Source organism: Ptiloglossa arizonensis, chromosome 9 (assembly GCF_051014685.1).
Source record: "Ptiloglossa arizonensis isolate GNS036 chromosome 9, iyPtiAriz1_principal, whole genome shotgun sequence".
In the NCBI taxonomy this organism is placed as follows: domain Eukaryota; kingdom Metazoa; phylum Arthropoda; class Insecta; order Hymenoptera; family Colletidae; genus Ptiloglossa; species Ptiloglossa arizonensis.
This window is the reverse complement of record NC_135056.1, coordinates 8,346,151-8,359,929: the sequence shown is the minus strand read 5'-3', so window position 1 is coordinate 8,359,929 and position 13,779 is coordinate 8,346,151. Positions and strand designations below refer to the sequence as shown.

The following is a 13,779-nucleotide window of genomic DNA, read 5'->3' as shown; positions in this document are numbered from 1 at the left end:
ACAATCCGGAACGTCGAAGAGACTTTTAGCCCGAACGGCTGCCGGAGGCTGGAACGGATCCGTAGCCACGAAAGTGGAACGATAAATCTGCGAACGGATAACTGGACGTTTAGCTTCCAGATTCTTCAAACCTCTAACGACTCGGCCACGACGTGAAATTTATTTCAGGAGGAATAACCCGTGCATAAGTGCATCCGTCTATAGTCATTTATGCATTCGTTTCTGGCCGAGACTACGGTACGAGAGCTGAGGATTGCTCGAGAATGAACGCGAAGCGCCGAAGTTTCGCACGAGCTGTCTCCGTGAAACGTTGAGCGTTCATTTTCGCGAAACTTCGAAACCGAAGAAACGATCGAAACGATTCCGACGGTTCGAGAATAAAATGAGAGTTCACTGATCGGTGTGAACGCGTGATATTTTATTCTTGGGAGAAAGAATTTGCGCTGACGTTCAAATTTATATTCGTATGGAACACCGAGAGTTTTATCGATGATATGTATATATATATATCGAATTTGAGATGAAATATAATTTAAATACAACGGTGACCGAATATTTCGGGGGGTAACAAAGTCGTTGTTGTGCAGTTGAAACGAATAATAATTCTAGGTATGTGTTCTGTTCGTTTTTCGGTATCTGCGTACATTTTGGTCGATATTTAAACGAAATTCTTTGTAGAAATACGAAATTGTTTCGTTGAAAGAACGAACAATTTGTAAGTATAACTTAGAGACTCGAAGTATCGCGGTACATCGCACGATAAGATAATAATTACGATAACGTGATATTTATAGCATTTATTTGCATGAGGTCATTCAATTAATGCAGCGAACTATACCTATCTCTCGATGACACAAACTGTGACTGTTCGATAGTGTAACCATAGTTCGTGCTTGCGGTTGAAAATCGTAATACTTTCGGATGCGAGTCCATAATTTTTATTTTATTGTAATAATTCTAGCTAAGTTCATAATTTTTATATTATTATAGTAATACTGGCTATGTCCATCATTTTTATTTTATTATAGTAAAGCTAAAACTAAACTTAAGAATGTTATAGTTTAGCTAATTTAATTGCATATACTTTATATGTGCATTTGGGTTGTACTACATGCACTGATTAGGTTTATCCTAAACCTAAGCTTGGATACGGTAAAGTGATCAGAGAGTTTAATAGTAAGTAATGCGTATATTGCATGAATTTTTCTTATCCTTCGTCGAATCCCAAGAATCTCAAAATAATAAATCAAGTTAAAGGTAAAAAACTTCACTTTCTTCGGTGTGGCAGATCTACGAGTACATAGAGCTCGATCAACTCGCTTCTAGATTATGGGAGGTCACCAACGAGAGGAAATCTTCATCAATCGAGAGAACACATTCTGTTACACAGAGTGTTGCAAGCAGTCACGTGCAATCAATTGCAAACAAGTAGTCTTAATCACTTAGCTTGGAATCACGTCTCCCAGACGTGTAACTTGCGGCGAAAGAATGTGGGGCACGTGTTCGAGACGCGTAGAACCACGGATTGTTGTTCGTTGAGAATGTTTTGGAAAATGCCACGACTTGTCAAGATCGTTCGGTGTACGGTGTATATATTTGTAACTCGTAAAAATTCTATTCGCAAAGGAGTTATGTATTGTTCGATTTTATCGGGCAATGCAGTAACAATCGAGTTAATCGTTTGTTCGCGCTGTGTTCCTCGTAAGGTGTAATCAACCTTCGAAACAATTTTAAACTAGGATAGTGTAAAAATGAAAGTAACGTTAGAAAGTTGCAAAATTGTAGAAAGTAATAGAATAGAAATCGTAGATAATTTGTGTATTTTATGCATTGTATATTTTTATCCAATACGGTTGCAGAATTGCATTTCACTTTATTACTTCCTCGCAGACTGTTATCAAAGAGTATCGATCCTCTTATGCACACTGCGGATTCACATAGATGTTTACGTCCCGCGCGGTCGTAGATTAAATGCCAATCTAAGTCGTTAAACAAGTATTCAAACAGTCTTACGCTTACAGTCGATTCGTACGCTTCATAGAGCTCTCGAGAAACACATAGTACACGGCTACGGACACTATTTTCCACATTCACTTCAATGGTAAAGTTAGACTTAGGTACAGTTAACTTTCAATCACCAATCTTCTCAACTGTTCCCACAAAATCAATTCGATGCGTACACGTAGCAAACAGTGGCGTATTATTTATTCATCGGGCCCAAGGTACGAGCAACGTTCAGAGGCAACGCTTTACGTATCGAAATTTAAATGTAATAATAAGAAAAATAGAGTAGAGTGTTGATCACGAAGCAAAAATATACCAAACTGAACGATGACACTACGACCCTCGTGTCGATTTCAATTTTTGTGTAAACGAAACATTCCTGTCAGGCAGATAAAGTGAAATAATCATTTTTCTCTTGGTTCTGGGGGTCATGAGACCCTCTGCACCGTTTTTAAGATAATCTTTGTCATTGAGTATGAATAATTATTAAATCGAATTAAATTATTTGATTCAGTATCTATTCAGCAGGTCTGAATTAGGTCTGAAGTAGATTTTTTCTATTTTGGGGCATACAAGGTTCAATGCATGCGATAATTTGCTATTGAATAGGAATAATAATTGTTACTACCTATCTAACAAACCTGAATTAAGTTTGAGTTTGTTTCCTTCTCGATTTTGAATTTATGTGAAACCCAATGCATATGCCTTCATTGTGCAATAATCTGCCATTCGATACAAACCACAATAAGCAGCGATTAAAAAGTTAATCTCGAGATTCGAGTTTTGACAAGGTACCTTGTGAATCAATGTATGTAAAAATTCTTGAGAGTATTTCTAAGTTCAAAACTTGGAATATTTCTGTTCAAGAATTCACGAATTTCTGGATTTCTTGAGAAATGATCCAATGTCGAACGTATATCCTAAATTCAAGAGAATAATTTTAAAGGCCTGTATAAAATGCCTATAGTAATCAGAATAGTAATAAGATTTGTTTTGACCGAGAATTCAAAACTTGAACCGTTGAGTACTCTTAAATTGAATAATTGCTCACGTTCAATGTAACTCTCCAAGAAATATCTATCCAACAAATCTAGATTAAATTCTGTTCTTCTCGATTTTGGGATACGTGGAACGCACATGCCCCCATGTCATCTCTCGAATGAACTCGTCAAACGGTAGCTAGCCAACGATGCAAAGTTCAATTGTTGGAAACGAGTCCCAGGAACGCGTCTAATTCGACTCGCGCGCTTTCAACGATGCGCGGAAACGATGTTCTCCAAAGCGGGGAGTTCACGGCCGTGAACTTCCTCCACGACCATCCTTGATCGTGGTCCCCGATTCGCCGGAGATACTTTGATGCCCACCGGTTGTCTGAATGAAAAGTGAAAAGCGGCCGACGTGGGAGCTCGCCGTCGGAAAGGTGCCGCTGGCACACATATTTGCATCAGAGAAAGTCGCATCTCCCCCCACCACCACCACCCTCGTCACTCGTTCGGGATGCACTCGTGGCTGCGTGTACATAATCGATGCATTAACACCTTGCATAACTCAGCCGCGGTATTAATCATCCCATTATGCGACCGCGTCGTGGAAACGGGATTCTTCGCGTCACACTCGATGCTTTCCACGCTCGCCACGTAACGTGACACGAACAGTGGCGAAAATCTCGCGATGGGAAGTACACATCCGATTGTTTCCTCGCCGTGGACTATCACCGATGAGTATACCGATCGTGGTGCAAGATCGTTTCAACGCGCGAAATTTGGACCTCTCGTTACTCGATAAGAGAATTCGTCGATCGTTCAATGTTCCAGTTGATTTTCTCCGAAAATTGTGACGATATTGTTTCATATTTCGAAATATTTTAGGAATTATACAATTTTCTTATTTTTTATACAATCGCCGTGGACTATCACCGATGAGTATACCGATTGTGGTGCAAGATCGTTTCAACGTGCAAAATTTGGACCTCTCGTTACTCGATATGAGAATTCGTGGATCGTTCAATGTTCCAGTTGATTTTCTCCGAAAATTGTGACGATATTGTTTCATATTTCGAAATATTTTAGGAATTATACAATTTTCTTATTTTTTATACAATCGCCGTGGACTATCACCGATGAGTATACCGATCGTGGTGCAAGATCGTTTCAACGTGCAAAATTTGGACCTCTCGTTACTCGAATCGAGAATTCGTGGATCGTTCAATGTTCCAGTTAATTTTCTCCGAAAATTGTGACGATATTGTTTCATATTTAGAAATATTTTAGGAATTATACAATTTTCTTATAATTTTCTTATTTTCGATACAATATGGAGAGATTCTACCGAGTAACTTACCGATGGTTATTTAGTATCTAATACTGGATTTTTTTACATTTTTTGTACGTTGGTTTACGGTATTAGGAAAATTTTCCTGGATCGTATGTTTGCCACCAGATGGCCTCTGACAAGATCGATAACTTCCTAGTAAGGAGTTCCTACCGAACATTCGATACTCTGAAGCCTGACTCGGTCGAACTGTAGTTGCATTTGCCTCGAGGCAAGGTTTCCTAGGTCAGCTGTATTTACGAGTCCATTGGCAATCGCGAACGAAACGGAAATTTCTTTTTGGAATTATTTTGCGTCGATGTTCTAGATTCGGAACGAATCTTTTGAATTATTGCAAGTACAGAATTCTGCGCGAAGAATTTTTGAGGCATAAATCGATAAAAATTGCTGTTGTTTTTGCTTTCATAATTTTCGATGTAAATAGATTTCGTTGGAAGGTTTTCCATTCACCAGAATTGAAACGAAGTTAACGGGGAAAATTAAAACTAAACTTTCGATACTGAAAACTAAACATTCGTAACTTTTATAAACGCTACAAGATTTATTTTAAACAAAAATTCTCAGTACTTTCGAACTGTTACTGTGTACTTCGAACACTTTACAATAATTGGTAAGGATGGTACAATAATTTACGAGTTTATGAAAGAGTTAAAAATGAAAGTATTCTTCGTAGTCGGTAAAACTGAATACAACTTCTGTATTACAATTGCTACATACATTACTCGGTGGAAGGAAATAAATTTTGTTGCGAACGCTATTACACTTTTAACGTACTCACTTCAATTAATTTAAGCGTTGTAAAATTTTTAATACGAAATACATCACGAATGCTGTACTTACAACGTAATTGATTGCATAAATGAAAAATCTCGATCTCGGATCCGCCTAAAAGATTTATATTTTCTTTATGCAAGCACGAGACTTTGTAACTTTTAGATCAAATTACGCGATTAGATTGTAATACCTGCTTCCTATTTTCCTCGAATTCCACACGAGCAGTGAATTGTATTACCTCGTTTAAAATTCTCCACGCCAACAATTTTCTTTTCAACTTTCTTCGACCGGACACGGTGTCGGTGCTAAACAATATCTCTTACGAACGGTGTTAAAAAAAAAAACGAAAAGAAATGCAACTATTAGATCGTAATGTTCCTCATCATTGACCTTGCTCACCGAATACCTCCCCTGCAGATTTCACTCAGTTTTCTACTCTAATTAACTTTCTCGGACACACGGTTGATCGATCAGAAAGGTATAGAAAATTTAGTTTATCGAATCTAAAGGCATCTCTTTGAGTCAAGTATACCGAAGTTTGTAACTCGTTCTAGATAAATCTACAGAAAATATTCCAACACTCGATGTAGAGTACATATCCGTCGTAAGTGTCGAGGTAACCTACTTCGATCGGTGAGAACTGATCGATGAAAATTCAGTTTATCGAATCCGAGAACATCGTTTCTACTATGTAGAGTATCTACTTATAGATCTGTTACGTACGTAAATCGATGTAGCCGTCGAGCGATAAGAACTCGTTCAAGTATTCAAGTATTCTATGAAATTCGCGAGAAAAATCGCTACAACGGTCGGACAGAGCTCGTTGAATAACAAATAACAGCACTCCACCGGTCGCCGTTTCCTCGGTGACAAGACAATAATAGCGTTGGAAATTCGTCGTTCTATTGAACGCAAACTTCGACATAGAAAAAGTCCGATTCGCCATGGTGAGTACGCGAACCGTTAAAGCAGAAGCTATTATATTCCCGGGTTCGTTTCTACGAGCACGAGGTGGCTAAATTACGGTTTCTACGCGGAGCAGATGAACGGTAACGCCTCCGTGAGGATTCCGTCTGACGGAGTCGTGGAAGGCCAGTTATAGTGGATTCGTGGCAGAAAAAGGATAGGTTTATTGCCGACAGTTGCTCGCAACGGTACATACACGGTGAACGGAAAATTTTCTTCGAGATAACTCGAATGTTTTTTTCTCCCGGTTGCGCGCGATTGTGCATTAGCATCGCAATGGCTGGCGCCACGGTTCTGGAGTGGAGATTTCAACGCGCTCCGTGAACGGTAAGCGGGATCTTATCGAGGGAATTCGCCGATCAAACAACAAACGAACGTTGTTTTTCACATTACACGGGATACATTGCTCGAGATATTACCTCGAGTAAATTTGTGATCGAATTAGTCGTTCCGGTGCTCGAACTTTACGCGATAACCACGGTTTGCTGGAAATGTCGCCGCTTGAGGAATTTGTTATCTTTTAACGATCGATATCTTGAGGTCGGGTAACCGGAAGCAATGTTTCGGAAAGCATTTTCAAATTTCGAAACTGTATGGTAAAATTGAGCTGCACATTTTTATCGAGAAATGTGTGAAAATGTATATTTGTATTTTAGGTAGTCTTTTGAGTTTAACGAATGTGAAAAGTTGTTTTCTTTTTTTTAATATTTTGAATGTAGTTTTTGAGTTTTAATGTTCGACTGAATTGTTGGCTCGTCGACAAGACGTAAGGATGTAACGAATGTTAACGTTTTATGTAATGTTGTTACGAAGAAGCCGGTATAATATACGCATCGATTACTGTGTAATTAAGTTTCATTTTACAAAACAGAAAAAAGTAAACTGAATCGACAATTATAAATTGAAATCGGTTTCGAGGAAAACTTGGTAATTGATATTTAACTCTACATATTTCACTTAATCATAAATAATTCACTTTTACGTTCTCCAATCCATTGGAGAAATCGTAATAACGTTAATTAATCAATAAATTGATTATCGTTTAATATGCAAGATTGGATCCAATCAGGATGTACAATTATATTATTTACGTATCGATGCGTCTTTCAAGAATTATTGTTTTATTCAAAGTATCCGTTGACATTAGGCGTAAATGTACACACGTAGGATTTCATTTTAATTTTATGCGCATAATAAAGACGCGTTCTCCATTTATCAGAGTGAAATATATCGGTAGCTATAGTTTTTGTATAAAATATTGCTATATTCTTACGCGAAGAAAATATAGATAAAATATTGCGAGCACGAACATATAATTATTTCGTCTAAACGACGCATGAAGTAAAACGCGATGAAAGAAACAAGGAAAAGGCGTTTAGAAAGTTGAAACAAGTGGAAGAAAAATGTAGTCTTTTTAGATATTTTTCATTTCAATATAAAATGTACTTATAACCTATTACTAAAATGTATAATATATATAAAGTGGTGAAAAAAAAATGACTTCGAAAAATTGAAGAGAAGTTTATATCCATTCGTGCTATCAGATTCTACGTGAAAAACGATGAACAAAACTTGTAAAATTTTTTTCTACATTGCCTACCGTTTAATGAGTATTTCAAACGATGCAATCTTGCAGAACCTCTGCTTCTTGATATTTCTCCTTTTAACCTCTTCAGGAATAACTTATGCTATTCGAAATAAAGACAAAGTAATGCTGATATTTACTCGTGACGTTCATTGGTCTTGCGATGAATATCGAGAGATTTGTTACGTTATATTTTCTATGTTCGCATCACCCGTTCGTTTAACAAGTCTGATTCTTTTTACGAAATAGAAACTGGAAACGTTGTATTCAATTCGCTTCTTGAAGCTTCAAAGATCCTCTATCCTAACGAAAATCTTAATTACAAACATATTTATTCCTAACGTTACTACTTCTACGTCAAAATATTTAACACTAGAACGAGTACCATTACTCGTCTATTTTTATAATTGTCCAGGAATATTGTAGACAAAGACACCGTTAATAATCGAGTAAATTTAAAAAGATTTCACTTAAAAACAAAACAAGTCGAATCGACTCCTTTGGTAGTTTCACTCTTAAAGTTATAATTATCGATTCTAGGTTCACTTCGATATAATTCTTCACACCCATTGGTTCCAGCGTTTCTAGCCCATTCTATCGTTCAAACGTAAAAGCGAACACGTAGTTACGTGCCGGTACGCTCGAAAACGTTGGAACCTCCTCGACGCGCGTTTCGAAGACTATTATTTCGGAAATACTCTGTCAAGTGTGCTGTTAATATTTCTGCTCTTCGCGCGAACCAAGCGGAATCACGAGTTTCGAATACTTCGATTTTAATTGCACGTCGGTCGAAACGCGTCAAAGCGTTCGTTTCGCCGGTGAAACTCGACGACCTTCCTACGCGCAACGAAACCAATTTCTCGATTGCTCCTCGACAATCGAGCGTGACAATGAACGCGCTAAACGACAAGTTTGTAATTTACAACATCCTCCCTTTATGCCTCTCGTTCCTCAAGGTTGTTGATCATTAAATTATCAAGTTTTTTTTCTCTCTCTCCGCGTGGTGCCCGCCCGGTATCTGCGAACAAGTGCAGCCGTCGTGCAAAAAGAAATGGCCTCGGTTCAGCGATCGCGGCGGAAACTGTCGCCGTTCGTTCACGCGAAATCCATTCACCGCGAGTGTAACCGTTTCGCTTTTATGGATATTATTATCGCGCACGATCGCGAATTCCGTGGTTCGTCGTTGCTTCGAAATCCGTCGCTAGCTTTCCCGACGGTTCTCCTCTTCTTCGATCACTGGTCGAAACGAGGATCGATGAAAATCATCTGCGAGACACCTGAAACAGAGGAAACGCGATATATTTGGAATGCCAGTTTGTTCAAGACGATTAACGTTGAGACAGGAAATGGGAAAAATTAACTGCGTTGTATCTCAGGGAAATTGATACACTTTTGTGTATCTTTCAGACTCTCGGTAGTAATGAAACAACAAGAATATCTGAATCTTTGGTTTAATTGAAAAATGATATAAGGGAACGATTTTGTTACGAGAGCAGGTAATTTGAAATAGTGGTATTTTAAGCTGAGAAGTAAGTAGTAAAATTATTGGGTTGTTTGGAAAGTTGTTTTGTTTTCCAAAATGGAGAATACGTGATTTAATGAAATGTTTATACACTCTTAAATAATCGTGTTTCATTTTCACCAAAAGAAACAAAATGACTTTTCGTACAACTTAATATTTTCTCTTGTGATCTAATGAGGAACAAAAATCGTTATTCGACGCAGATCTAGAGTTGGAGTATAAAATTTGCTTTTCATTGTTGAAACATATTCAATTAGATGTTTTTTAAAATCTTTGTTAAACACAGCAATCATTTTATTTATTAATTGGTCAATTCATATTTCTTCATTAGTTACTATTTAATTTGAATAGTGTAGTCATAGGAACGTTGAAATATTTTGCTTGGAATACTATATACACTAGACTAGGATAATAACGAATAAAACAAATTGAGAAATATAAACCATGAAGTAAAAATTTTTAAGAATATTTTCGTAACTGGCTTTGAAGACAAAGAAGTCGAGCAAAGAAAATTTTAATTCAATCGAATTAAAAAAGGAATATGTGGATAATTTTTAGATATTTATTATGAAACTGTCTATGTTTAATGAGAATGTTAAACTGTCTATGTTTAATGAGAATGTTAAACTGTCTGTGAGTTTAATATATGACAGAAGATTTTCGAAACAATTATTATATAATATTTTGAACGATACAAAGGCACGAATTCAATATAGAGCAGGACAAAAAATGGAATTAATTCGTTAATTGATCAAATTTTTTTCCTGATACCTGAACCAAGGTTATCCCATTGTTGGTACGATCTCTGATCAGGTTCGCTATGAAAAAATTTAGTATATGCAATATGTTGAAATTTTGAAAGCGATGAGATTTACCAAGCGATCGAATTCGTCGAGTAGATAATTCTTTAATTATTCCGAGCAATGCGTAAGTTGAGAAATTAGAAAATTTTTTAAATATCTACTTCCATTTTGAAACATTAATACCTCGATGTAGAAAATCGTTTGCAATTGAAGAAGTAACAGTGCATTCAACAGACTCGTAGTTGTCGAAGACTCGAAATACAATTTTGATCTCTGTTTGTGTTGCAATCGTGTTTTTAAAAGACTTTCTTTTTAAAGGAGATTTTTTAACGTCTCTTAATTTTACCAATTTCGATAGTTGCATCAAATATGGTTCCCAGAGTTACTGCTCTTAAATATAGAGTGCACTACAAAACCACTGGTTTTCCATGAGACCGACACTTCACTCGTACGACACCAACTCTCATAAAGTGAAATGTTTATTCTATACCTCGTCTGTGCATCAAGTAGAACAGAATATCGCAACAGATTGAGTGCAGAAGCAGGTATGAGAATTCCGCTGTATCTTCCACTGAATCAGATACTTACACATACCTCGTTAACAATAACAATGCTTCATTCGAAGAAGAACCAATTGATTTTCCCCGAAGAAACTATAAGTTTAACATATAAAAGACGATTAGTTATTATAAATTTATCGAGTTAGCTATAAAATATACAAATAAAAAAAAGTACAATAATAAAATTGAAGAAACTGAGATATATGTAATTACAAGATTTAATTCTCGACACAATAATCATCGACACGTAGAATCTGTATAAACAGATTCTTTCCCGAAGAAACTATAAGTTTAACATATAGTTTCCTTTAACATATAAAGGACGATTTGTTATTCTAAATTTATCGAGTTGTCTATAAAATATACAAATAAAAAGAAGTACAATAATAAAATTGAAGAAATTAAGAAATATATATTTACAAGACTTAATTCCCGACACAGTAATCATCCACACGTAGAATCTGTATAAACAAAAGCTCTGCAAAGCTCAACGTAAACATTTAACACCGTGAAAAGCTCCAGATACTAAGAGGTTCGAGAATCCTAGTTTCGAGCTATCAATTTTACCAAAGAGGGTTTCGATCCAGGTCTAAAGGTTTAAATATAAATATCGTTGTTTAAAATTTAAGGAAATTTGAAAGTCAACGCAAAGTGAAAGTGTTGTTTCACCGTTTCAGAAATGCGTTGGTTTCGTGGCCACGCCGAGGCGCCGAGACTCTTAAGCCTAAGTCCTCTTCAAGCTGATGAAGACCTTGACGGAGCATCTTACCACTTTCATGCCGCGTCTCAGTACAGAGGTAAGAATCGTGAGAAACCGCCGATACAATTACCGCAGTGGTAAAAACAGGATGCGACTGTAACTTTCGTAATCCGAATTACGATCGTTCTGACGTCGTTAATTAGCTGCTGGCTACGATTCAAAACCGAACAATTTTTCCCAAAGGTGAAACAGTTCACCGATAACATTCTCTACTTTAACGAGCTCACGAAGACATTCGACGTTAAACTGTTTACACTTTGATCAATTACAATTCAGCGAGTTAATAACCGTATTGGGTACTCGATTCTTGTAATCGTAAAGATACGTCGTTTTCCAATACAAACGGCCTAATTTATTTAAAAGTAGACCATCAGATACAACGAACATTCAGTTCGGAATATTTTACTGTTATTTTACGATCGATCGACTAAGTTTTTAATACCGAACTGTCGTTTCGAATCACTTTACAACCGTGAGTAATTTAGTTTCTCCTTGGTGAAAGTCTCAAATTTGAAAGATAATTTTACATCGGATTGGTTCTTTTTTTTTTACAAAATTACGGAAAATTGTGATCGTAACGTTGAAAGTACGTTAACGATTAAAAATATTTGACATCGAGAGAAATTAAATTACGTACAGAGAGATTCGATTAAATAATTATAATAAAAACACCGAACGAGAAACGTACGTGTTTGTACTCGTCGGTGAACATCTTTTAACATCTGCAGACGTAAAAGTTCACACGAGTTGGAGTACCATAATCTTTCTCCTTCTAACTCGACGTGCAATTGCACACATCTGAATCAGAATCGAGAGAAAATTCTTCTCCGATCGCATCGTATATTTAATAGTTTCATAATTTCCCGTACAAACAGGTTCGAGCTATAAAATTAACCGATGCGATATTCGCGTGCAAATAATTCCAACCAATCGTAATTATTATAGCGCAGTGGAGATTTCGTTTCGAAGTTCTCTTTCTCGAAAAAAGAAACAGAAAGAACTGTCGAATCTTAACATTCGAATCTCGCTTCGTACACAACAGAAACTCTCTCTTCCATCTTTAAACCGGTCACGTTTTGTAAAATGACCTCGCGACTATTTTTAATTCGCGTTTCCAAATACGAGATCGCAACTTCGGATAACGACCGATACCTGGTGAATGTCGTTTCCTCGAATTTTCCATGTATTTGGACACACCGAACGTTTAAAGTTTATACAAAAACCTATCGCGTTAGGCAAGCTGAGCAAGTAACCAACCCATGAAGCTCGCTTTAGACACGCAATGTTTTATAAGTTTAACAAGGCTATTAAAGTGGTATACGCCGAGTCTACGCACGAAGTTTTTGTGGAAATGCGTTAAACGTTGGAAAGTTTTAATGTTCGTTCGAAAGGCTCGAGAGAAACACGATAGAAGAAAACACTATTTTCGCACCTCCGTTATCTGAACGCTTTATTATTTCTAGAGAACAGGAGCTTGTATAATATTCCTCTTGAATTGAAACATTCTTCCAGATATGAAACTTGCTGTGTCTCCCACATAATAACGGTAACAGTATGGAAATGTATGGTGGTGATTGTAGAAACGAAAATACTGGATTGTGTATGGTTGAGAAGCGATAAGAATTGTGTAAAATTAGTATAAAATGTATATGCGTAGGAAATATGCATTATACCGGGCAATTTTCAATTAGTGGCATAGGTATGCTATTATTAAGAATTTTGAAGAATTGATGTTAGTAAGAAAAGGTTTTATGGTAATTCTTCTCTTATATGTATACGTATTTTGGTTACATTTAGGTACATTGAACAACAGTAATAATGTAATTCTAAAGAGTTAAATTTTGTTTGAAACCTTGACGAGTTAACTTGCAATCGATGATGTGTCACCTAGGCTCCATTTAAAAATCAATAATAAAAAAAAACATTAAAAATTCTTCTTCAAACGAGCGTTTGAAAGAAGAATAGAAATTAGTGTATATTAGAAAACCGAACGTTTAATCGCAAGAAGGAAATTCGTATAAACATTGGAGTAATTCGTTGAACTGTATGAAAACATTATCGATCTTAATTTAAACTCTCTTCACAGAATCACATAATCTATAATTGCACATAAATGATCAGAAGATAATACAAATCGGAACATCGTACGTTTCTTCGCAACAACTATCATCGAACAGTGTATTATCACATATAAATTATAATATTAATTTTGAAGAGTGTCTGAACAGTTGGTCGAAACGTAAATAAACTAACAATACCGAGATTGCTGTTTACAGACCATTATACAACCTTCGAAAGTTTCTCAAGTAACGCAATGACTACAGAGACATCTATATCGATGAACCATAATATTCGTACATTTTTCACCGCGGAAATTAATGATTCGCGCAGCCGGTGCACCGTGGCAAACTGTTGAACAACTTGTGCAATTTACCGGCGAGAAAAAGAAAAAGGAAACTAGTATTCCTGTAATT

General features: G+C 36.4%; 1 protein-coding gene across 2 annotated transcripts in view; it reads left to right on the top strand.

Annotated features, from left to right (window-relative positions):
* Positions 1–13,779, top strand: part of LOC143151272 (uncharacterized) — an 80,664-nt gene that overhangs the window by 53,677 nt on the left and 13,208 nt on the right. Inside the window, exon 2 of one of the 2 annotated variants that reach the window (XM_076320247.1) lies at positions 11,223–11,342. The exons of the other annotated variant lie outside the window; for it this stretch is intronic. Within the exon in view, the coding sequence (XP_076176362.1) occupies positions 11,225–11,342 (118 nt within the window). The 5' untranslated portion in view covers positions 11,223–11,224. The remainder of the gene's footprint in view (positions 1–11,222; positions 11,343–13,779) is intronic. 2 annotated transcript variants of the gene reach the window in all.